The 24792-nt window shown below is 56.1% G+C and overlaps 1 protein-coding gene across 11 annotated transcripts in view; it reads right to left on the bottom strand.

The window, feature by feature from the left end:
- The window catches only part of TRIOBP (TRIO and F-actin binding protein), a 57823-nt gene that overhangs the window by 8050 nt on the left and 24981 nt on the right, over window positions 1-24792 (bottom strand). For 5 of the 11 annotated variants that reach the window (XM_068561910.1, XM_068561908.1, XM_068561911.1 and 2 more), the window contains 8 exons: window positions 22021-22098; window positions 19714-19851; window positions 10292-10348; window positions 7601-7669; window positions 7389-7478; window positions 6888-6997; window positions 4892-5417; window positions 4121-4252 (listed from right to left, as the gene is read on the bottom strand). In XM_068561910.1, the coding sequence (XP_068418011.1) occupies window positions 4121-4252; window positions 4892-5417; window positions 6888-6997; window positions 7389-7478; window positions 7601-7669; window positions 10292-10348; window positions 19714-19851; window positions 22021-22098 (1200 nt within the window). Of the gene's footprint in view, window positions 1-2862; window positions 3973-4120; window positions 4253-4891; window positions 5418-6887; window positions 6998-7388; window positions 7479-7600; window positions 7670-10291; window positions 10349-15368; window positions 15546-19713; window positions 19852-22020; window positions 22099-24792 lie in introns of those variants that run through there. The other 6 variants (XM_068561916.1, XM_068561907.1, XM_068561914.1 and 3 more) reach the window with 5 other exon arrangements.

Below are 24792 nucleotides of genomic sequence, written 5' to 3'. Positions count from 1 at the left end.
ACGTGTACATAAAAACACAGAGAAAGGTATGGACGGATACTGTGAAAAGTAATGGTGCCCCAAAGATGTCTATGTCCTACTCCCGGAACCTGCGAATACGTTACCTTACGTGGCCAAGGGGAATAGAGGCTGCTAATCAGCTGACCTGAAAATAGGGAGATTATTTTAGATTATCTTCTGGGCCCAAAGTAATCACAGGGTTCTTGGATGTGGAAGAGGAGGCAGGGGAGCAGAGGGAGAGGCAGAAGGGACTACGGAAGGAGCTCAGTGGGAAGTGAGAAGGACTTGACTCTCCTTCGCAGGTTCTGAAGGTGAAGGAAGGGGCCACGGGCCAAGGAATGCAGGCGGCTGCCAGACGCTGGAAAAGGTGAGGAAACGGAGCCTCCCCAGAGCCTATGGAAGGGAAAGCGATCCTGTAGATGCCTGGATTTTAGCCCGGTGAGACCCGTGTTAGACTTCCACCCTACAAAACTGTGAGATGATAAATTTGTGTTACTTATGTTAGTGGTAATTTGTTACGGCTGCAACAGGAAACTCTATAGATGTGCTCAAATGGTAACCAAGGCTCCCTGGGGTTGGGAGCAGGCACGGGAAGGAGAGTTCACGTGTTTGTTTCTAACCTTTTGATTTGTTTGAATTATTTTTGAAAATGTAAACAAATTCATTATATAATTTAAAAATATTTACGATCATTAAAAAGGGAAGGGGAACAGCCAAGGAAGAAACTGAGGCACGGAGGGCCGGTTAAGAGGCTGCATTCTCCCCCATGCCACAGGGCACCTCACGGCCGGTGGGGACTGACCCCCACCTCGCCAGCAGCCACATCTGGGGGCTGCACGGGCCAGTGTGGGGGAAGGGCAAGGGTCAGGCCCCCTGGGTCCAGGTGTTCCGAGTGGTGGGCAAGGGACACCTGTCCCACTGAGCCTCTGTGCCTGTCCTCTGTGTGTGCCCCCAGTAAGGGCAACAGAACATGGCTTTGGAGTTCCACAGACTGGGTCCTAGTCCTGGCTGTACCATGGAGTGAACTTGAGCAAGCTCCTTTCCCCCTCTCAGCCTCAATCTCCTCATCTGTAAAACAGACCCCGTAAGACCAACTCAGGAGGGTCCCTGAGGTAAGCCAGCGCCCACCTGTAGAGATCGCCGACCTGTAGAGACCGGAGCACTATGGGAGATGGGACTGCTGTTCTTAAAGAGCCAGGTCAGGCAGGCCGACCCGGCAGCCAATAGGGCGTCTGGAGGCTGACGTCAGGAGGTGGGAACTAGCCCACGAGGAGGGGCTCCCAGAAGGCCAGGTGCTGCTCCCTCTGACCTGCCTTCCCGAGGGCCCAACGTGTTGGCCGCCACCTCTGACATGGATCAAAGTAGATAAAGAAGTACCCGTGGCCCCCACTGCAGTAAGCACTGAAGCCTCGCGGGGTGAAGTGCCAGGCCCCCCGCTGCTGTCCTGTGGTGGCAAGCCCCACAAGCTAGAAGAGGGGTGCCCACTCGGCCTGATACCAGGCTGGGGAATCCCTCCCCTGCTGTCACCTCTCCAGGGTCCACTGACTCTCCAGCTGCCTCCTCAGGGACCCGAGGGGACCCAGATGGCTCAGCTCCTCTTTTCTGGTGCCCTCCCCCACCCCGTCTTGGGCTGTTTCCCCATTATGCCCTTCTCACCCCCCACTCCTCCTGCCCATCCCAACCTAGCAGGACGAAATGCTGACAGCCTTGGGGTGCCCAGTGGGCGCTTGGGGACCAGGAAGCCTGGACTGCAGACACAGGTCTGCCGCCAGCTGGAAGGTCTCGCCCCCTCTCTGGGCCTCAGTTTCCCATCTGTAAGCTGAGAAGTCAGAGCAGTGCTTTTCAAACTTCATTTTAGTGACAGAAACCTTCTTCCAAAGGGAATCTAATGCAGGTTCTAATAGTAAAATGGACAAGGATGGAGCTGCTCTGGTACTGGTGCCTGTGAATGAACCCACCCAGAATGGAGAATGGACCCTCCACAGAGCAAAGTCTGAAGCCCTCTGGGTGGGGGTCTCTGAGGTCCCCAGATGCCTCAGGTGGTGGTGGTGTTGGACCTCACCCTGTCTAGAGATGCCCCACCTTCCTCTGGCCTCAAGGGAGCCCTGACAACACTGGGCCCTCCCTTTCCCCCTTCCCCATGTCAGGTGATCCCCAAGCTAGGCCTCTACATCACACCCCAACGCCCCTTGGCCCTGGTCTCCCTTCAACTGAACGTTCCATCAACCACTCAGCCCCAGACGGCCCTTGGCCTTGCATGGTGGCCCCAGCTCCCAGCCGCTCCCCTCTGCCTTCCTCGGGGCAGTGGCCCAGCCTTAAGCTCACCTCCCTCCACATGCCCTCCTACATCCCTCTCTCCTTCAGCATCGCCCTAGCTCCTGACGCTGGCCCTACCCCCTCCCAAGCCCCCTGCACTCCAACCCCACCTTCCCGATGTCACTGTCAGACCCCAAACCTCCTCAGATGTGTGGGATGCGATCCCAGCTCCTTAGCTTGGCAGTGGGGGTCTCCACGATAGGCACCCACTGGCCCTCCACCTCCTGCTGCAGCCCACGCTCCCACCCACAGCTCCAGGAAGACTTCCTGAGAGCCCCACGCCCCCTCAGAACTTCTAGAAGGTCCCCCTGCCCAGAGCCTGGGATCCCAGCATTCTTTTTTGCTTCAGGCAAGGGCGTGCTGGCTGGGGGCAGCCGATTGTCAAATTTTTAGGAATTCGGTGGCACGGTTATTTAGCATAGTCATTATTAGAAATTATATAAACTTATAATTAATTGTTACATTAAAAACAAAGCTGATACTCAAAATTCATCATTTCCTAATTATTTCACTGCATTTTATTAGTAGCTATGCTTTGAGGTTATTTACATCTCCTGTATCTGTAGGGTGGAAATGTCGTATGACGGCGGGCACATAGCTTCCCAACTCTGTGTTCAGGGACATCAGCCATAGCGGGAGTATTTACACCATGGAAATTGGTAAACGTTACAAATCAGGGCTTGATTTATTGTTTTGTTGATTGTCCAGATTTAAGCAAGAGATGAGAAAAAGCTAATAATGCTCACAGTACAGATTACACTTCAAAGCGGCGTGCCCTATCTATGACCATCACATTGTACACAGAACAAAAACCTGAGAAATATTCTTAAAAGAATATTCTCAAATAGTCTCAACCGAAAGCTATCCTCTAATCCAGCAAAGAAGTTGCTCTGACATTGACCAAGTAAAGTTTCAACATATGTCTTTCTGTCTTACGCATTCACACAAACAAAAATGCCAAACGACATTCGTGTTAGAACGACACTCGTTTGTCAGCTAGCTGTGGATACGAGCATTCAGAAAAAGCAATGAAAGTATTCTGAGAAAAATCAATTTGCTATATGGAATTCACAATAAAAAACATTACATATTTTTTATTTGTAAGTTGCACACTAAACATCCTTTGTATCAGTGAAATTTACAATAAACATATACAAGTGTGTCAGTGTGTACACACACATGTATTTTTTCTGGAGAGCTAGTTGTCCCAGGCATAACAATCAAAAGTGTCTCCGAACACGGCCGAATGTCCCCAAGGGAACAAAATCAGCCTTGGTTGAGAGCCGCTGTCCTAGGCAGACCGTGCGTCTCCCGAGGGCCACTGGAGGTGCCCACGTCCCGCAGACCACCTTGAGCAGGGCCTCGGCCTGGCAGGCATGGGCAGGATTTCCCTGTGTTTAGGGAGCGACTTCCAGGGGCCTGCCCATTAGGGATCCCACTCTCCACCAGGCCCCCTCTGCCCCAGACGTGCAGGGGAAGGGGTCTAAGCACAGAGGATCACATGGGGGCTCACACACAAGCTCTGCAGTCAGCCTGACCCGAGCTCAAATCCCACCTCTGACATCTGCAGGCAGGTTGACCTCAGGCAAGTCACATAACCTCTCATAGCTCAGTGGCCTTGTCTGTAAAAATGGGCACAGTGCTCACGTCCACCCGCTGGGGAGATTAAATGAGATAATGAATGTCAAATGCCTCACACGGGTTCCGGTACACAGGAAGGGCTCCCAGAATATTAGCCGTTTTCTCACAATGTGGCAACCAGAAACCTGCCCCCACCCCCGACACAACAGCTCCTTGGCCTTACCTGTGAGATGTAGCCTGGGGGGATGTGGCCGTCCTCCTGGGACTTGGGTGCACCCTGAGGAGCCTCCCCTTGGAGACGCCGAGCCTCCCCTTGGAGACGCCAGGCCTCCAGCTGGGCACGAAGGGACTGGACCTATGGGGGGGGGACGGGAAGGCGAGGTCAGTGAGGGCCTGAAAGTGGGGATGGAGCTGATGGGAGGAAGTGGCCCTCGTGTGGAGATGCAGGCAAGGGGGACATTCTAGCTGTTTCCTGGATGGCCAGGTCAGAAACCCAGGAGAGTGCTGGCCCAGAGACGGCTCGACAGGGTTGGGAGCAGGACACCGTGGTCACCCCCATGTTATGTAGGTGGGGAGAAATGCCTTGGAGCCTCAGTTTCCCATCAGTAAAACAGTGATGAGGTCTACCCTATGGGACCATGAGACTGCTGTGAGGATTACATGAGCCAATGTAGGTAAAGAGGGCCTAGCACAAGGCTTGGGATGAAGAAGGTACTCAATAAATGGTCTCTCCCTTCTCTTCCCTCTTCCCTTCTCTGTGATTGCTGAGGACAGAACTCAGATGGGAAAACAAAAACAAAAACAAAAAATCCCCAAGATCCAGGAAAGAAGATTCTAGTTCATAAGGAATCTGGGGGGGGGGGGGGGGTCAGTGGCTCAGGGGTGAGCTCCCCATCACTGTAGGTATGCAAGGTGAATGCCATAGCGTGACTGCAGGGATAGGAAGGGTGTTGGTAGGGTGAGGAGGCTCCCAGAGGCCAGCCGTGCCGCCTACCTCCCTCTCCAGTGCCTCGTGGCTGTCGCTTGGGGCCCCCCGGCGCTCCCCGCGGCTTTGGTTGAGCAGGGCGGTGAGAGGCACCCGCTTGTTCTCCCGCAGGGGCAACTTCTCCAGCTCCTGCCACTTCTTCTCGATTTCCTCACTGAGCCGGCTCTGCTGGTCCTCAGTCAGGGGGGCGCCCAGGCCCCGGCGCGGACCGTCGCCGGCCGGTGTCTCCGTGGCCCTGCTGTCCGTGGCCTGGAACCACTTGCGTCGCTCCTCGGAACGCTGGGCCAGGTCCCGCTCCAGCTCCTCCTGCTTGGCCGGGCGGTCGAGAGCGCGGGCCGGGGTGCGGGCCCGCTGCGGGGAGCCCTGAGTCAGCGGGGAGAGCTCCACGTAGTCCAGTGACTGCCGCTGCCCATCCGCCTTCCGGGGGCCGCCCCGGCCGATGACCTCCGAGCCTGCCCGCTGCTCCCCCGCCTTCAGGGAGCCCTTCGGGGTGCCGTAGCTGTGCAGCGTGTTCTCCTTATTGCAGTCTGAGAGCCTAGGGGGCCAGCAGAGCCACATCAGGCGAGACCTTGCCCTCTTGGTCCCAAAATAAGCACTTCTGCAGTGCCACCCGTGCACCGGGGCCGGGGGACAGACCCCGGTGGAGGAAGCAGCTTAGAACTAGAGCTTCATCATTAACAGACCCTGGGAACCATCCCAGCTCTGCCATTTACCGGCAGAGGGTCCAGGGTACCTGGCCTCTCTCTCTGAGCCTCAGTTGCCTCATCTGTGATATGGGACAACAGTGCCACTCACAGGAGGGACTAGGTGAGCAAACGTGTGCAAAGCGACCAGGAAGCCCTTTGAGAACGTGATAGAAGCATTAGTATTAAGGGTGTGCTGTGTGACAAGGCCCTAGGTTCAAGAGGCTCACAGTGGAATAGGGGAGATGCCCAGGGTCACTGCTGGTGAGATGAACGGTGGCCTATGGGTGGGGGCACAGAGCACAAACTGTGGAAACCCGTAATGACCGCGGCAGTTCCCTTCTTCTTCCATAGCGATACTGGGTACGTGGTTACCCGGCCAAAAACTAAAGCATCCCTTGCAGCTACACGTGGCCGTGTGACTCCACCCTGCCCAGTGCGTATGAGAGGTGGCACCTTTTGAAGGACCAGGCGTGCCCTGGCCTGGCTCCTGGCTGGGACCCATGAGAATGCGAACAGTGCTCTGGCGCAGAGGCAAGGCTGTGGGCTGCTGTGGAGCGAGAAAGAAACCTCTCCCTTGTTTAAACCCGTGTTTGGGGTTTCTTTGTTGTAGCAGTGGAGCCTATATACTAAATCAAAGTCCAGCTGCACAGTAGCTGAGAGTTTACAAAGGGCCTCCATGCACGTCCTCGCATGACACACCTCGGTGTGACAGGTGAGGAATCTGAAACTCAGGCCAGACAGCAACTGGCCTAAGGTTGACCAGCCAGGGTGTGGCCAGGCAGGTGGACCCACACTCAGCACCCCTCGATACCACGCTTCCGTTCCTACTGCCCAGCAGCCGGAGTCCCAGCCCCTACGGGCGTCTGGGGTTTATCCTGCGTGGGGCTCTACCACCAGGTCACTCGGTTCTCCTGCCCCTCTACCCACAGTGACCTCCACAGGGAGTGAGCTCACCACCCAGACTAAGTAGCCATCCCCTCTCCCTGACACAGGCTCAGACACAGCCCCTGCGGCACACAGTCCATCAGCCACCTCATGGGGCTGTGACTCACTGGCATCTTCTCCAAAGAGCCAAGGCCTCTCCCCACCTTTTCAGGATGTGGGGAGGTAGAGAGGGACAAGAGGCAAACCTCAAATCCTCAAGGTATTTCTGGATGAGTGCCACGGATACCCCCTGCCCTCTCCCTCTCCCTATTTTGTTGGTGGAGAAACTGAGGCCCAGCAAGTAGAGCCACAGGGCCCTCAGGTGAGTGCCAGAAACCCACTCAGGATGCGGGGGTAAGTGCCTCCCCCAGGCCCTGGTCCAGCCCGGCACGTACTTGGTGACATCTGGGGCTGAGGTTGGACGCACAGTCTTCCTCAGAGCCTCGATCCAGTTCCTCCGGATGCCCGAGGTCATGGCCGACAAGGTATAGACAGCATCCTTGGTCTGTAAGTCCACCCCACAGGTAGGTTGCCACCTGGCCAGCCCCCTTGCTCCCTCCCCACTATGGACTCCAAAGAGGCGCCCTTCCCTCCCAGGTGGGTATCTAAGGTCTTGAGCCTGGAGGCGAGCAGAGCATGCAAAACCTCCCCTCCACTAGCCTCAGGAGAACCCCATCGGCTCCAAGATCTCTCCAACATCCAAATAGCCCTGCCAATGATATCCGGGATCGCCCCAGAAAGGCTCAGCGCTGGCAGCAGGGCTTCTGACTGGCTCTGAGGACAGGATCTCCAGGTAAATGAGTGATAGGAGCCAGTCTGGTGGGCCACGCCCCACCCCGACACCTCCTCTGGGGGGCCCTCCAGGCATGCCGCCCCCCAGCCGCCCGCAGGCTCACGTGGATCTGGAAGCCATAGTTGCGCTGCACCGCATACTCGGTGACGTCCGTGCAGCAGCGCAGATCAATCTCACCGTCCAGCTCATCTGCCTGCAGCAGGAGGGCTCACGATGGTCCCTGGACTCCAGTGACCCTACCGGGACCCCCAAGCCCCTTCCAGGTGTCCCCTGGCACCTGATGGGGGAGGGAGCCCTCCCATCTCATCGTCTCACCTCCTCAGCAGTGGAATCCCTGTAGTACTTGAGGCTTGAATCGGTCAGCACAAACCAGTGCTTCTTCCACTGTGAAGGAGAGATGGTGGTGAGGGAGGGGATGCGGGGGTGTGGAGTGAGAGCGTGCGTGTGTGTGTGTGTGTGTGTGTGTATATCGTTGCGCGGGCACCCTGGGCGCTGCCAGGTCAACCATTCTGCTTGCAGCAGGGGCCTGGCACCCTCATCTGCTCTGCTGAGGGGTGGGGGGCAGGGGACAGGGGACAGTGCAGAGTCACAAAATCCACATTTGAAGTAAGCCCCCCCCATTTCCTCTCTGCGGGGACAGCATCTGTGAAATGGGTCAGCTTCTCCTCAGTAACCACACCCTTTTTTTCTTTCTCAGGGCCCTTCTCTGATTTGTTGACACTTCCACAGGCTTCCTGATAACTTTCCACCAAGATCACCAAGGCTCCTACATGCAAATCCCACCCAGTGCAATCCAGGAAGGGGATGTGACCTGTGTAAGGTCATTTGCCTAGCAAGTCGGAGGCCAGAACTTCAAAAACCTTTTTCCGTACACTGACCCCAGATCAATCACCCCAGTGGTCAAAGACAAGTCTACCAGAGAGCAGGACTGGAAGGGTGCCCAGGGAGAAGCATCTGAGTGCTGGTCGTATTCTGTTTCTTGATCTGGGTGCTGGTTACATGCGTGTTCAGCTATGTGAATACATTATCTGTACATTTATGATGTGGGCTTCTCTCTGCTCCAACCAGGGTTAGGTTGGCAGGACACATAAGAGAGGGATGGGGGCATCAGAACAGCCTGATATGAAAGTGCCAAGCTCAGCCCACCTCTGGGCTTCTGACCATTCACTGGAATGCCAGTCGAGGTCCACCCACTGCCAGGGTCAGTACATGTCCTCCTGGTGCTCTCCCACATCACTAAGCCCTTGTTTATTACTTCAAGTACTTCGTTTTCTTTCCTCAAGAAGACAGTAAGTTTTCAAGGATGTGCCAGGATGATACTTTCTACTTCTTTCCACACTGCCTCCCCTAAGAAACAGGATTTTAGCATCCAAGAGACCAAGGTTACAACTATTGTATGCCTTGCTAGCTGTGTGTCTTTAGTCAAGTGTCTCGACCTCTCTGAGCTTCAGTTTTCTAACTTATAAAGTAGGGCTAATAAGACCCTAAGCCTCCTAGTGAAGTTAGAAATTTCTAACCCTCCCGGGAATGTCTCTCATGGCACTTCGCATAGGGTCAGGCACTAGGTTGCTGGGGATCGTTCTAAGAGGCTGACCTTAGAACCACCCTGCTCTTCTGAGTGGCCCGAGTTGCTGCTCAGGACAACTGTCCCTCTGTAAAGTAGGGCAGGGGTTCTGTGTCAAATGATCTCTCTGGCCCCTCCAGGCCTAGTCTGTGACTGCCTGAGATGGCAGCTGGATGGGCCTCAGGTGCCCCGAGTTCTAGGCCAGGGTTTGCCCAAGGTGCTGCTAGGCCCGGAAGAGATTAAAGCCCTTGTGGGCCTGTCTCCTGTCTGTGCACCGAGGGGTTGGGCTGGCTGAACTCCCAGGGCCCTTCCAGCTCGGACATTCCAAAACCCTGTGAAAGAGACTGAGTAACGGCCAGTTCTGGGTGGAGCCCATAATCTCTGCCCTCCAGAGACCCTGGGTGGGGGAGGCCGGGAAGGGTCACTGGCAGGGTGCCCAGCCTTGTGTGAGCCTGGAGTCCAGCCACCAGAGGACTGGCAAGCAGGCAGCGGGTATGAAGGCTGTAGGTTGGAGGGAATAAAGCATGTGGGTAGGAAACACAATGAGATTCCCTTTGGCTCCGTGCCCTCCCCGGCATGCGGGCTGCACACAGACCCAAGCCACGGGCGCATGCAGGACCTGGGCGGGGAGATGTCCCTTCCCAGGCTGGGTGGGCAGGAGGCCAGCTCCAGCTTCAGCTTGGCAGCCAGAAGGGTAGAGTTGGTGAAAGGCTACTGTCTCTTCTGGTTGTAAAGATGCACACGTTAGAGAAAGGGAAGGGTTATTAGCTGAGGCCCAAGCAGGCACTGGGGGTTGTGTGGGACCCTTTACATGCTTAACCTCTGTGACTCCGTTATCCACCCTGGAAAGAACTATCATTATCCAGTATGTCCATTTCACAGATGAGGTCACCGAGGCCAGAGGAAGCTGTGACTCACCCGATGGGGCCCCAGGTTGGTGAGACTTCAAGAAATGTGGTCTGAGCCCCACCCCCAGGGTTGGGGGGAGCTGCTGTAAAGCTGAGTCTTTGGGAATCTGTACGTGTCTCAGGCTGGATGATCTCTGTGAACCCTTTCATCCCAGACCCTTGGATACCCAGCCAGGGTCGTCAAGAGGTGGGAGGGCTGAGGGGCTCTTGGTGAGAGGAGAGGACGGGGTGCAGGACGTGAAGCACCAGGAGGCCACCATCCCTGGTGACCTTTACAGACTGCAGACTGCTCCAAGAGGCTGAGATGACTAGCAGCCTCTGCCCTCCTACCCCACAGCCCAAGGCCTTCTTTCCAACAGGACAAGAAACATCCTACCCTCAGGGCTCCCACTCCGGCCCCCACCCTGTACCGTCTCCACTCAGAAGCCAGGGTCTCTAGAAAGCCCGACAGGCCAGGGAAGCAGCTCAGCCACCTGGGCCCTGCAGCAACCCCACCTCCCACCCCCCACCCCACCCGCGCCTCAGCCCTCCTACCTCTCCAGGCTCATCCAAGATTGACATCCATCCCTTCTTGAAGTTGAGCAGATCGGGCTATGGGGAGAGGAGGGGGCAGATGAGTCAGGCCCAGCAAGAACCAAAGGGGCCTGGGGAGGAAGGGGGGCTGCCCATCCTGCCCCCGAGTGAGGTCCTCGGAAGCCCGGAGGGAGGGCTGAGGGCCCAGGTAGCCCCCTAAATCCAGGCAGGCTCCCCAGCCACTGAGGCAGCCTTGGTCCCTTTCCCGAACATCCGGCAATCCCTGAGAGGTGGGCTGGGTGACTGGCCACCCACCACAGACCTCTGAGCTCCCTTCCCACCAGCCGGCTTCCTCACCTGAGAGTGGGACAGGGGGCAGGAGATCTCTGACTGTAAAAAGGGACCCTTAGAGAGCTCACAGGACAGGCCAGATCAGCAGAGCTGAGCGAACCGTCCAGTTCTTCTCGCTGATGAGGCCCAAGTGGCCCAGCAGGACAATGCCTTAATGCTCCTACCCATTCCCAACCCACTAACCCTCCCATGGTCCAACCAGCCCTGCCTTTCCCTCATCTCCTGGAGAGCCTGAAAGATGGAGCCAGGCCCAGGATGAGGTCAGAGACCTCCTGGTCCCCCCCTAGATCTCTGGAAGGGCCGGGGAGATGGCACCTCAGTCCCAGCAAGCCCTACCTGCCGGGTGCTGCTCAGGGGGGCACGGCCCCGGGGTCTGGGGGCTCCCAGCTGTAGCATGTTCCACGGGGGCCTGTGAACTAGGTCCCCCCACCTAACCCTAGATGACGAAACTGCTCATCCAGGCATTTTCTCTGGCCAGGCCTATCCACAGACCCTCCCTGCCTGCTGGGGAGACCACTCTCTCGTCTAAGTCCCGGTCCTCCTGCAGAGGTTCAGCTCGCGCCCACTGGCGGGCCAGGCTGGCCGGCAGGGAGGAGGCGGCCACCTGTTGCCATGGCTCTGAGCCCACCTATCAGCACCTGCATCACAGCCTCACCAGGCCAAGGTGTCCGGTTGCAATGGAGGGAGCGGGTGGCATGGCTCAGTGGGGTGGGCGGCGATGGCGGTGGCGGCTGGAAACCTGGAAACTGGAGCCACCTGACCTGGCCACCTCCCCTGACCCGCCTTCCTGTCAGGGAGCCCCATTCTCCTCTTCCTCAGGTGGAGCAAGAGACCTGACAGGGGCTTGGGCCAGCAGCCTGGACATCTTGAGCCGTCTCCAGCCATGGCCTTGGGACCAGGGCCCCTGGATCTCGGCCGGCCGGCAGCCCAACTCCTGCATCGCAGCCCCTGCCCGGAGACCTGTCTTGAGGGAAGGAACACAGGCTCTGCCCAGACCTGGGAAACCCCAGGCTGCGTATGCCCTGTCTGCCCTCTCTCCTTCCCCGCCCTGTTCCCCACGTGGGCCGGAAGCTGCTCAGGGTGGTTCCAAGCTAAGACTGAAGACCAGTAGCCACGCTCAGGGCCACCAAGTCACCTGGGTCCACATGCAGATGGAGACCCCCCGTGGCCCCAGGGCCTGGCATGCTGTGGCCCCAGGGGAAACGTGCTGAATAAATATCCTCCCTCCTCTACCTCCCTGATCTAAATTCCTGTGCTTCTGGGGCAGTCCGCACTTCCACCTCCTGGCGCTGAGAATGAGAAGCCAGGCTTTCTGGGATGGACCACGGAGCTGGCATCACTGTGCTGACCCGAAGAGAGCCCCCGGGAAGGACAAGCAGATAACCCAGCCAATCGGACTGAGCTGAGCCAGGGCTGGGAGATCAGCCGTGGGCTTCCAGAGGCTGAGGAAGGGCAGGAATGACAGGCTGGGACCCTGAGGGCTGCCTGGGAAGTGGGGTCACGGTGACCTTCCTAAGTCACATCCCCTCCCTGAGCCCGGCTGCCTGATGTGCCTAATGATAGCAGGGCCCTGCCCTCCCCCCAGTTCCATGAGAGAACTAAATGGGCCACACATGGAGACGCCAGTACACACACACCACACACATGCCGCACACGTGCCGCATCAAGCACGAGATGGTGCGGTGACCTTGGGGAGAGGAGTTTTTAAACCTGCTGGCAGGAGAGGTCCTGAAGTTACCTTGGAACCCCCCCGCCCAGGGGTCAAAAGGTCTGATAACATAAATCTCCTCCCCTGCACCTTCGCGCGTGGCTCCTCAGGCCCAGACACCATTCCTCCTCCTGCAGGAAGCTCCCTTTCTCCTTTTTCCTTTCCGGAGCACTGACAGGTCCTCACAGTGGGCCCTCCTTCCTTTGGCCACAGGTCAGCACTGCCTCCCGCTGGCCTGGACCATCGACACAGCCTCCTGTAAGGACACTCTGGCAGGGGACCCGATCCAAAAGGCCGAATGTCACAAGCCGCTTAAAACCTCCAGGGATGGCTCCAGACGGCTTCAGAACAAGGTCCAGCTGCCTTAGAATGGCACAAAAGCTTCAACCTGGACTCTCCACTGCTTAGGGGGTCCCATGTTTATGTCATCACACATCCTCTCTGATGCCCAACACATCAGGACTAGTAGGGCCCTCCACACATGCCTGTGTCCTCTGCTTGAAATACCAGGCCTCCTCCTCCTCCTCCTTCGACCAGGCAAACCCCTTCTCATGCCTTAAGACCCGGCTTAATTGCCACGCCAGAGGTCCCTTTCCCAGTACACACCACACACCACACCAGACGACCTCCCACGGCCTCTGTTGCATCTGTGATTGTCTTGAAGCCATTTACTTATCCCTCACAGGCTAGACTAGAAGCAACTCAGTCAGGGACATGTACTGTTCATGCCCCAAGACCCGAGGACTCAGGGAACATTCGTAAAAATTTCTTTCTTTCTTCTTCTTTCTTTTTTTTTTTTTCTCTCTCTCTCTTTCTTTTTTTTTTTTTCTTTTGGAACCAGGCCCCTGTTCTACGCCAGGAAATCAGCTGTGAACAAGAGATGGGGCCCCTGCCCTGGTGAAAACTCAGGACAGAAACAGACAATAAACAAGCGAACAGGTATATACTTTGATGCCAGGTAGCAGCTGGGGAATGAAGCTCCAGGGGCAAGGCTGCACCCGGCTAACGCAAAAGGAGGTGGAGCAGATCCTGACTCCAGGCCTGGCTTCCTGAAGCCTCTAAGCATTTACCCAGTCACAGCACCTTTGCCACTTGCTCGTTCAGATTCCTGAGGTCGGGGAGATGGGGCCAGGAGAGAGGAAAAGGGTATGAAGAAGAAACAGGAAGGACACCGGCCTGGATCAGGCTCAGGTCTGAAAGCGGCCAGGATGAATCCGGTAAACACTGTCAAAGGTGACTGTGAGCCTCCCCGCCGCTCCAAAACCTTTCATGGCTCCCCAGCGCCCCTGACCAAAGCCCAAGCTGCTCCTCCTGGCCTTTGAGGCCCTCCTTCCCAAGTCCCTTTTCTATGTTTTCACCATTTAATTCCCCAAATATGGCCACCAGCCTTTGTCCACACTGTCCCTCCTCCCCCAGTCCACCTCCACCTGACAAAGTCCTACAGTCCCAGGAGGACATCTCCCTTGGGAAGCCCCCTCCCATCAGCAGGGATGTGCTGTCTTCCTCCACATGCTGCTTCTAGCAGCCTTACCCCTGTTCAGTGTGTGCTTCCCCAGGAAAGGCAACTGTGTACATTTCTTATCTCATCCTGAAAGAAGACTGGGACAGACCTGGTTACAAATTCTGGCTTGGCCAGGGCCCAGCTGTGTCACCTGGGGCCTGTAACTTCACCTCTCTACACCTCAGTGTCCTCATCTGTTAGATGGGGAGTTACCATCAACCTTCAGGGTTCCAGTGTGGTAATGTGAAAGCACCCAGTTCAGGGCCTGGCAGGCACCCAGTCAACAATGAAACCACCCCCGACTAGCCTGCTGGTGGCGGGGGGGGGGGGGGGGGGGGGCCGCCAAGACGCTGACTCAGCTCCTCCCCCCACATCCCTCTCTACTCCTCCCTGACAGGGAAGGGGAGGCTGCTGACAACAGGAAGGGCCAGCAGAGAGGTGGCAGGATGTGCAGAGCCTGAGGAAGTCCAGGCAGTGAGCAGGTCATCACACTCACAGGGGCAGGGCCCCTGCATACACCACCCTGCTCAACTCTCCCCACCCTCCTCATCAGGCTGTCAGAGCCTCCCTAAGGCACTTGCCAGAAGCCAAAAGCAGTCCTACCCCTCTCTTCCAGAACATCACAGTCAAGGGGCCAGAGTGACGTGGAAAAGGGCTACTCCTTCCCTTACACTCAGGGTAACCTCTGGCAACTCACCAACGCCCCTCCCCAAGCCTCAGTTTATCCGACTGTAAAATGGGAGTAATGGTGAACTCAGCTATGAGGTGCAATATGATAAATAAGGCACATGTACTGAGAGAGCTTGGGTAGGGCTCATCCCCAAGAGAAAGACAAATCCCTGCCATCGTGTTCCCCACCCCCAATAGCGGGCCTGCCCCACCCAAGGTCCCAGCGCCACTGGGAAGTGGCAAGCCCGGGAGAACATGGTATCCTGCTGCTTCAGAAGTCCCAGGATGGGCTCTGGTCAGGATGGGACGAGGCGGCCCCTTCTCACCCACCCAACCTCCGGCCAGCGCCCACACAGGCGTACAGCCTTCCCAGGCCCACATCAGCGCGACCCATCCGAACCAGGGAGCGCCTCTCTCCAGGCCCCGGCGAGACCCAGATCCAGGCCAGGCCCACCTCCGCTCCTCCCGTGGCCCAGAACCCTGAGAGACCCTACGGATCTGGCAGCTTAGGGGAATCAGATCAGGTTTTCACTAAGGGGTAGAGCTGGAAGGGAGAAGGCAAAAGGCCACCCGGAATCTGTCCGTGATTGGTCCCGCAAAAGCGAGGGGGTGGTGCCTGGGACCGAGAGTTCCCATCTTCTCGGGGGTTGCCCGGGCTTCTGGCCCGGAAAGGTGAGGCGGAGGCCGGGGGAAGGTGAGGCAGGACGGCCGACCCGTGCCGCCGGGGTCGCCCTGTCTTCCGGCCGAGACCTCCTCTCGCCTCCGAGAAGTGAGGAGGGGGCTGTCCAGGAGGGGAGCGGCTCGGCTCTGGCCGTTGCTCTCATCCGGACCTGGGGCGCAGAGGGGCTGCCCCCCGGCGAGGCACTCACCGTCATGGCGGCACCCCGGGGCGGCGAGAGCAGGAGGCAGGAAGGTGGAAAGGGCTCTTGGGCCGGGCTCAGCGGCGCGGGAATGCCGCCGCCGCCGCCGCCCCTCTCGGCCACCCGCCGCCGCTCGTCCGGCCCTTCCCTTCCCCGGCGCTGCCCCGGCCCCTTCCATCCGCCCATAAAACTTTTTTTTTTTTTTTCAAACTTCCTGGGAGGACCCGGGCGGGCCAATGGGCGGCGGGGAAGCCGGGACAAACAGTGGCGGGGGCCGCGGGTGGGCCAATAGGAGCGCGGGAGGGGCCCGGGGGCGGGGGCTGCCGCAACGGGACGGGTGAGGGGGGCAGTCCGGGCGGGCGGATGGGGGCGGAGGGAAGTGAGGGCGGGCAGAGCTCTGACGGCTGGCAAGCTGGGAGGAAGGAAGGGCCTAGCGTGCAGGTGACTCCGTCGGGCCACGGCTAGGGAGTGCGGGGTGGGGGCAGCCGGGTGTGGCACCCTCGTCGTCCAGCAACGGCTCCCGACCCACGCCAACCGCCGGACGGAGCGATGGGTCCATTAGGCCTCGGCGCGTCGGTTTGATGGTGACATGGGCAAAGCACCCATTACTACCAATTCAGCGGGTCCCACACGCCAAGCCCCGCTCGTTACCCATGTAATGGACTTTCATCCTTACCACAAACCCGACAGGTGATATCCTTGTCCCCATTTTACTAATGAGAAAACGGAGGCTCAGAGAGGTGAGCCAACTTGCCCAGGGTCACACAGTAAGAAGAGACGGGATTCCTAGCAAGTAATCTAAGCACAAAGTGAGTTCTGGAATGGGTAGGGCCTTCCCTAAACGTGCCTTCCTCACCGGGGGTCTTTCTCGCCTTAAGAACCTCATTTTGGGTTCTTGGGTGTGGGCTATACCCGTTTCTCACTTTCCCAGAACACTTGGTGGTTTGTAAGAGTACTTTTGCCCTGCAGAAGCTCCTCTAAGCCCGCAGCTGAGGAGGTACTGTGGTGGAATTTGTTGGTAAATGCATGAGGTGGCTTATGGGGCATTGTGATTTAAACCCTGTGTTACCTTAAGCAAGGTCCTTAACCTCTCTGTGCCTCAACTTCATCCTCTGTAAAATGGGATAATGCTGTTATCTCACAGGCTACTGTAAGGATTAAGTGTTAATTTAAGTAAAGCACCTAGAACAACCCCTTTATCCCTAGTTAGCTCTCCTTAGGTAGGGGCGCAGGGGAGCTTGGAATAATTACCACTTCAATGATTCTGCCGTCTCAGTTTGGGGTTTGAAAATCATTGCTGTCATGATTATAATCACTATCCCCATTTCACAGATAAACAGAGGCCCAGGGAGCTGAAGTTTTCCCAGCATTTCCCGTTGGAATTCTCTCCTCCACCCTGAGGAATGAGACCAAGGGTAAGTCCTCCTAGACACTGGCCTTCTGGCATCCCTGTGCTGAGTGTTCCCACCCTACCCTGTACCTCACTCAGGCATTTGGTCCTTGGGAGAGTGCGTGGACAAACAGAACACCTCAGCTACCACCAATGCCCTACCGCAGTGGCGTGGACACCTGGCAGTACCAGCCTCCTCGCTGGTTTCCTGGCCTCTGGGACTCCCTCCTAGTACCCTCAACACAGAGATGAGAACACTCCCCTGCTCAAAGTTCTTCACCGCTTCTCCACTGCTGATAGCCACATCCCTGTGCCCGCAGTCATGTCCATTATCATCTGGCCCCTGCCTGCTGTCCTCTATCATTAGACACACACATTTCACGTGCTAGGGCTACACAATGCTGGGAAATCCCAGAATAAGCCAGGTCCTCTGTACCTCCGTAACTGCACATGTTGTTCTGTGCCATGCCTGGAACACTTGCCCGCCTGTCCTCTTATGCCCCAACACACACACACTCACTCTCTCCCTTCCCTCCCTCCACATGTTTGTTTGCCTGGAAAATTCCTCCTTACCCTTCAAGTCTCAGTCCAAAGGAAGCCAGAGTGCCCCCAGCACAGACTTAGAATCTCCTTTCCCAGGGCTGCCTGTGTGAACTCCCCGCCCAGAGCTCCCTGCATCTGTACACTCCCCAACTCAATTGATGACCACACAGTGTTCTAATCAGTTATATGTCAGTGTCCTCACAAACTGTGAGCTCCTTGTGGGCAGGAACAGAGTGGTTTTTGTGTATATCATGGTAAGCCTAGGGCCTCAGCCCACATTAGGTCCTTAGTAAACATTGGTCGAGTGAATGAATGCACAAATGAAGGAATGACTGCCTTATTGCAACTTGCCCTGGTAAGACAGAGATGGCACAGCTTCAGGGGCCCAGGAGTGACTTATTAAACAGAGCCACCAAACCCTGGGGTTATCCAGTCTCAAAGCGTTACTCTATTGAAGATAACAATGTGAGGCTCAGAGAAGGGAGACAATGGCCCAAAGTCACACAAGTTAGGAGCAGAGACAGAACTCAAGCCCAGGCTTCCTAGCTCTTGACCTTGGACTAATTTCACTGTCCAGCCCAAGAGATGTGTGAAGCTGCTTTAAGTAACTGTCTGGGTGGCTCCACTAGCAGTTCCATCTCTCAGCTCCTGATTTTCCTCATTCCCAGGTGAGAGAATAGCTGCAAATTCATTGAGCCTCAGTTGCCACATCTGTCCAATGGAGAAAATCTGCAGAGACTCTCAGGGCTGCAAGGAGGACTCAGGGAGATACGGATGCACAGAGGTGGGGGGGTGGGCTCTGAAGTCGGCCAGAGCAGGGTTCAAATCTTAGCTCTCCCCCATTGTGTGACCTGGAACAAGTGAGTTTCATTCCCTCATCTATGAAATGGGCAATATGAACCGTACCTAGTATGCCTAGTGGTGAGGATTCAATGCAATTAGATGTGCCATGCACTGAACACAGAGCTGAGCACATAGTAGGTGCACAATAAATGCTGGCTATCATCACCATCATCATCATCCCAGAGTCCATTTCCCCATTTCTCTCCCCCTTCTCTCCAGCCAAAAACTTACCTGCCCCCTCCTGCCGGAACTGCTGTGTGTTAGTGACCTTTAGTTAGGTTGATAAGGTAATTCCCGCCCATGGCTTGAAGATACCACTCTGCCCAGATAACCACGTTTGCCTGTTTACCCTTGTGCCTTAACCCCCAAAGAGCAGCAGCGAGGAAATTAAGAAGTGTATGGAGAAGCTAGTGTTTGGACGCCCCTCCCACCCCGTACCCCACCCCATCACACCTCTGTGCATTCTGATTTCCCTGAGCCTTCCCTGCAGCCCTGATCATCTCCATAGATTTTTTTTCCCCCATTAGACAGATGTGGCAACTGAGGCTTGGTGAGTTTGGCTGCTGCCATTCTCTCATCTAGGAAAGAGGAAAATCAGGAAGAGGCCAGTTCCTCTAAACCAGGGGTCCCCAACCCCCACGCTGTGGACTGGTACCGGTCCTTGGCCTGTTAGGAACTGGGCTGCACAGCAGGAGGTGAGCGGCGGGCGAGCGAGCGAAGCTTCATCTGCCGCTCCCCATCGCTCCCCATCGCCTGCATTACCGCCTGAACCATCCCCCCACACCGCCTGTCCACGGAAAAATTGTCTTCCACAAAACCGATCCCTGGTGCCAAAAAGGTTGGCGAACGCTGCTCTAAACCATAGCTGTGCGACCTCGGGCAAGTCTACCTCACCTCTCTGAGTGCTGGTCCCTTCATCTGTAGAACGGGTGTACGGGCTCTCAGCCTAGAGCTAGACCCCAAGCCGATGAGAGTATGAGAGTCAGCCTGTCACTGAGAGAAGAGACCCCATGAGCCAGGCTGTGGCTCCTGGAGATGGCCAGGCCTCTTCCCTCCCACCGTGAAGGGGGCAGGAGAGCACAAGTCACAGCTGCCTCCCCTCCCCGCCCTTGAGAAAACCATGAACCAGAGGCCTGAGTGTTTATAGCCCTCTCTGGGCAGGGAATGGGTTACGTAATGCCAGATGTTTGTGCAACTGGCTCAGACCCAGGTCTGAGACACGCTTTGCAATCCCAGAGCCCCTCGCAGGCCCTCCCTCCCTCTCACCCTTGCCCCCAGCCTGGCTCCCCTTGGCCTATTTGCTGATTGGGAGCTTTCAGCTGGGTGGATTATTCCATCACCCCTCACCCTGAAAGCTGAAAACAGCCCCAGCCTGGTCCTGCAGGTGGGACGTCCCCCTCGCTGCAGAGACCACGGAAGCTCTGGGCTCTGCTTCCAGCTCTCCTTCCTCACTTGGGGCCTCCACATCTTTCCCTCTCAGCCCCTACTGGCTCTTCTTTGACTGACACCAGCCTCCTCCCTCCCCTCCCCCACTCTCCCCACCCTCACCCCACCCCCACCCCACTGGAGCCAGCCTACCCTTTGCCACCTGAGGACCCCCAGAGACAGCAGGAACGGATTGAACAGCGTGGGACGGTCCCCGGGCATCCGCCATGAGGTCACCAGTCGGCCCTTGAGTGGGCTCCCAGCCTTGCCCTCCGCTGGCCTCTTGTCTGCCTGTCAAACAGGGTCCAGTGTTGGCCCCCATGTCCCTTTGGTGGGATGGGGGTGTCCCTGACGACAGCCTCCCCTGCCCATGCTGCCATGCCCACCTCAAAGGCCCAGGGTTGCCATCTTTCTCCTCTCCCAGAACTGCCGAGGTGGACTGCCACGTGTTCACACCGTGTGGTGTTGGTTGACAGGGCTCCTGGGGCTCAGCGCCCTTGGGGATGTGCACTTCTCCACCCTCAGGTCAGACCCCAGGTGGCCCGCGGGAGGGGAGTGCGGACCACAGATGTGTATTCAGCCCGAATAAGGTTTTCAGATTATTTTGCATTAGGTTCCAGTGTTAAATAATCAAGTGGTTTAACACATAACTACATATTTCCAGCTCCTCTTGAAATATCTAAAGATGGAGAAACTCTGGGCTCCTCTTCCCCAAGGCAACAACCCTCTGGAGCCAAGGGGTCACTCAAGGGCCCCCTAATCCTGAGTCCCCCATCTGCCTACTCTCCTCACCTTTGTGAAAGGAATGAGTCACAGACCTCTACAGCCACACGCCCGGCAGAGTCCCCAGTGCACCCTCTTTGGAGTCATCCTTGTTGGGGAAGCTGAGGCCCCAGTGAAGCAGAGGCATTTGCCCAAAGTCACAGAGCAAGTTACTGGCAGAGGCAGGGCAGAGCCCAGGTGTCCCAACTCTTCAGAATCCAGAGATTCTCTGGACGTGGGACATGAAGCATCAAAGCACAGATCCAGGGGGCTTTGGGGGGAAGGACTGCCCCCACCCTGCACCACATCGCCATCACAGCCCTGACCACTAGACCGTGGGCTTCATGCTGGCGCTTCATTTCGCCTCTGGCCCACACCCAGGCATACAGAAGGTGCTCATGAAGGGTATGTGAATGAATGAATGAGGCAGTTATCAATTCTGTCCAGTCCAGGCTTCCTGGGGGTGGATTGAGAGGTTTTCTGGGTTGCTGGGGCAGGCCCATTTCATGGAGACTAGAGGGGGACCCCTGTATTGCTATTTCCTCTTTGTTCACAAAACTCTAGCCCCAGGAAGTATGAAGAAATAATCCAGAAAGAGGAAGAGCAAAGTTCCCGGAGTCCCTGTGAGAGCTGGAAGTGCTTTTAGTGACCAGTCCCCGTCCCCTCCCATTTCACAGATGGGAAGACTGGCCCACCAAGCAGTTAGAATGCTGCTTCTACTATGCGAGGCCACGCAGGCAATCAGGGCAGAGCCAGGAAGCGGCGTTGTGGGTAGCAGAGAGAGCGCTGGGTAGGGGGTCCTGAGCCCTGGGTCCTAATATGAGCCCAACCACCGACCGGCTGTGTGATCTGAGATGACTGCCTACCCCTCCTTTCCTCATCTGCACAGTCATGGGTTGGGCAGAATCCCCCCAGCTCTGACTAGCGGCAGGGCCAGACTTGGGGGCTCCAGACTGCCAGACAGACACACACCCCCCGCCCCCCGCCCCCCGTCACACCCGGCTTCTCAGGAGGCGGCATGGGGAACAGCAGAACAACAGCAGGATTAGAAAAGCACAGCCTCAAACAGCCTGGTGTTCTTCTCCTCGCCTCCCGCTGCCCCAGGCCCTCAGCTCTGACCTCACCTCTCTGGAGGCTGCGGGTGATGAGAACAGTCTGTTTGGCAGGTCTGTGGGGAGGGGCGGGGCAGAGCATGTGCTCCAGCTGCAGCCAGGCCTCAGAGCGGCCTCGGCGGGTCCCACCCCTTGCACACATCTCTCCCGCCCCAGGACCCTGGTGCTCCTCCAGGCCCCGCTGACTTCTGTACCTCCTCGGCCCTCTTCAGTGCTTCTCTGACTCCAGCTCCTGGAAGCTCTACCCTTTCTCCCAGCCTGGCCAACCCTCCAGAATCAGGAGGACCTTGCCTTCAGAGACCATCAGGGCCAAACTGCCGTTTGCCCAGGGAAGGGCAGTGACCTTCTCAGGGCATCCTAGCATGTTGAAAGCAGAGCCCTAGGTTTCTGACCCTAGGACTGTCCACCCACCCAGATGAGGTGGCCCTGCTGCCAGCTCATCTAGAGCCCCTCTTCTTGATGTCCCCATGGCAGAGCCAGCCTTGCTCTGGATGACCCCAGAGCTGATCTGAGGACCTCAGCCCACCTCCAACCTGATTTCCCTTCCCTTCCCCTCCCTCTGTGCCCACACCCATGACCCAGCTACCGAGTCTGCCTGCTTCTGGTCAGTCAGTGAGTCTTGGCCTCTGCTTCCTTCTGACTCCTCAGGCTCCTTTGATTGGAACTGGAGGTAAGAAAGAACACAGCTTAGGTCAGATTATTCCCCAGGTCCCAACTTCTTATGCATCCATTCATCATCCATCCATCTAACATCCATCTAGAATCCAACATCAATAGACCCATGTATCCATCCAACCATCCAGAATCCATCCTATGTCATCCACCCACTCATCTAGCCAACATCCATTATCCCAATACATCCATCCTCAATTTATTCAGCATCTATTCATCCATCCCATATCCACGGGACTTCCCTGGTGGTGCGGTGGTTAAGAATCCGCCTGCCAATGCAGGGGACATGGGTTCGATCCCTGGTCCGGGAAGATCCCACATGCCGTGGAGCAACTAAGCCCATGAGCCACAACTACTGAGCCCGTGTGCCTACAGCCCGTGCTCTGCAACAAGAGAAGCCACCGCAATGAGAAGCCCGTGCACCGCCACAAAGAGTAGCCCCCACTCACCGCAACTAGAGAAAGCCCGCACACAGCAACGAAGACCCAACGCAGCCAAAAATTAATTAATTAAAAAAAAAACTGTGTCCACGTTATCCTTCCTCAATCCATCCAACATCCATTCATCCATCTACCCATCATCCATATTCCACATTTACCCATCCATGCAACATCTATCTATCCAGCACCCATCATCTGTTCCATTCATCACCCGTCTATCCATTCATCCATCCACCCATCTGTCATCCATCCAACATCTGTTTCTCATTTGTCCAACATATATCATCTATCCATCACCTGTTCACACATCTGCCATCCATCATTCATCCATCAACTACCCACGGACCTACCCACCCTCCGTCTGTTTCTTGCAAGCCCTCAAGCATCCATGTATTCACTGATCAACCAGCCACTGAGCTCATCTCCTTTGTGTGAGACCCTGGGCCAGGGGCCAGAGGTACAGAGATAAAGTAGGTGCAGCTCCTGCGCGCATGGAGCTCATGTTTTTTAAGGGAAAATGACAACTGAGTGTGACCAGATGAAGAGTAGAAGAACTACCAAGCCCGGAAGGGAAACATCACAAATCCAGGGGTGGCGTGAGTATTCAGGGAAGGCGTCTCAGAACAGGGCAGCTGATCTAAGACTCAAACAATGAACAGATGTTTGGTGAGTGAAGAGGGAAGGGAAGAGCTTCCTAGGCCAGAAACAGCAGGCACAAGGGCAGGGAGATGTGCTCACAGAGCTCTGCAGCCAGCTTAGCACAGCTAGAGGGCAAATCTGGGGTGGAAGGAAGGCCAGGAGGCCTTGAATGCCATGCCAAAGATTTCCTAGAGGTGACCAACTGGAGCCCCAGCAGGACCTGGTGAATACCTCTGCTGTGTCATCTGTGAAATGGCCTGAAGCACCTGGTGCTCCTGCCCCTCCCCAGTCACCATCTCCTAACCTCCCAGGGACCCCTGAGCCTCACCATGGAGTAACTCTAGCTAGAGAATCTCTCTTTCCTCCCTCTTCTCTTTTGACCAGACCAGCCTGCAGCATCCCAGCATCCACTGGGACGCAGCATCTTCTCCTTGAGCTGCCTGTGGTGGTCCACCTGCCTGCCCAACAAGCCTGATAGCAACCTCTCACGTGGGGCCCCAAGTCCCTTCTTGGTCCTGAGGGCAGGACCAAGCTGGCTCATCCCTACATCTCTGGTGTCTGTGCATTGAGTTGATCAGGGGAGAAATCGAGAGCAGCCTCAGGGAAATGCAGGGAAGGGGGCTCCCTAGTCCTTCCATGGGCTCAGAGGCTCCACAAAATAGTGGTTAAAAGCTTGGGCTTTTCCAAGACATGGAAACAACCTAAATGTCCATCAACAGATGAATGGATAAAAAAGATGTGGTGTATATACACGATGTGGTGTACACAGACACACACACACACACACACACACAGGAATACTATTCAGCCACAAAAAAGAATGAAATAATGCCATTTGCATTATTTCAACATGGATGGACCTAGAGATTATCATACAAAACGAAGTAAGTCAGAAAGACAAATACCATATGATGTCACTTATATGTGGAATCTAAAATATGACACAAATGAACATATCTACATAACAGAAACAGACTTACAGACATGACTTGTGGTTGCCAAGGGGAAAGGGAGGTGGGGAGGGAAGGATTGAGAGTTTGGGATTAGCAGATGCAAACTTGTATATATAGGATGCATAAGCAACAAGGTCCTACTGTATAGCACAGGGAAGTATATTCAATATCCTATGATAAACCATAATGGAAAAGAATATGAAAAAGTATATATATGTATAGCTGAGTCAGTTTGCTGTACAGCAGAAATTAACACAACATTGTAAATCAACTATACTTCAATAAAATTTTAAAAAGTAAAAACTCGGGCTTTGGAGTCAATACTTTGATCTCATTTCTCTCGACTTATACACGTGTGACCCCCAGCAAATGCTGAATGAGTCTGGGCCTCGTATCTAGCTGAGGCACATGTGGCAAAGCGTGCGAAGCCCCAAGGCCAGGGCCCGGCACACCATAAGCCTTCCCCTGTCATCCGTGGGGGAGGCAGTACCGGGCTGCACATTGTGGAGATGAGGAGGGTTTGGATGAATGGGCAGGAGCCGCCGCATCGCCCCAGCGGTGCCTGTCAGGGAAGTAGTTGGTCCCGTTTTACAGAGGAAGACCAGGACCAAGAGAGTCTGGGTGTCCAAAACCACCTGCTGCATTCCTGGTGAG

Source organism: Eschrichtius robustus, chromosome 13 (genome assembly GCF_028021215.1).
Source record: "Eschrichtius robustus isolate mEscRob2 chromosome 13, mEscRob2.pri, whole genome shotgun sequence".
Taxonomy (NCBI): Eukaryota; Metazoa; Chordata; class Mammalia; order Artiodactyla; family Eschrichtiidae; genus Eschrichtius; species Eschrichtius robustus.
The sequence above is the reverse complement of the archived record's forward strand: the minus strand, read 5'-3'. Positions and strand labels throughout refer to the sequence as shown.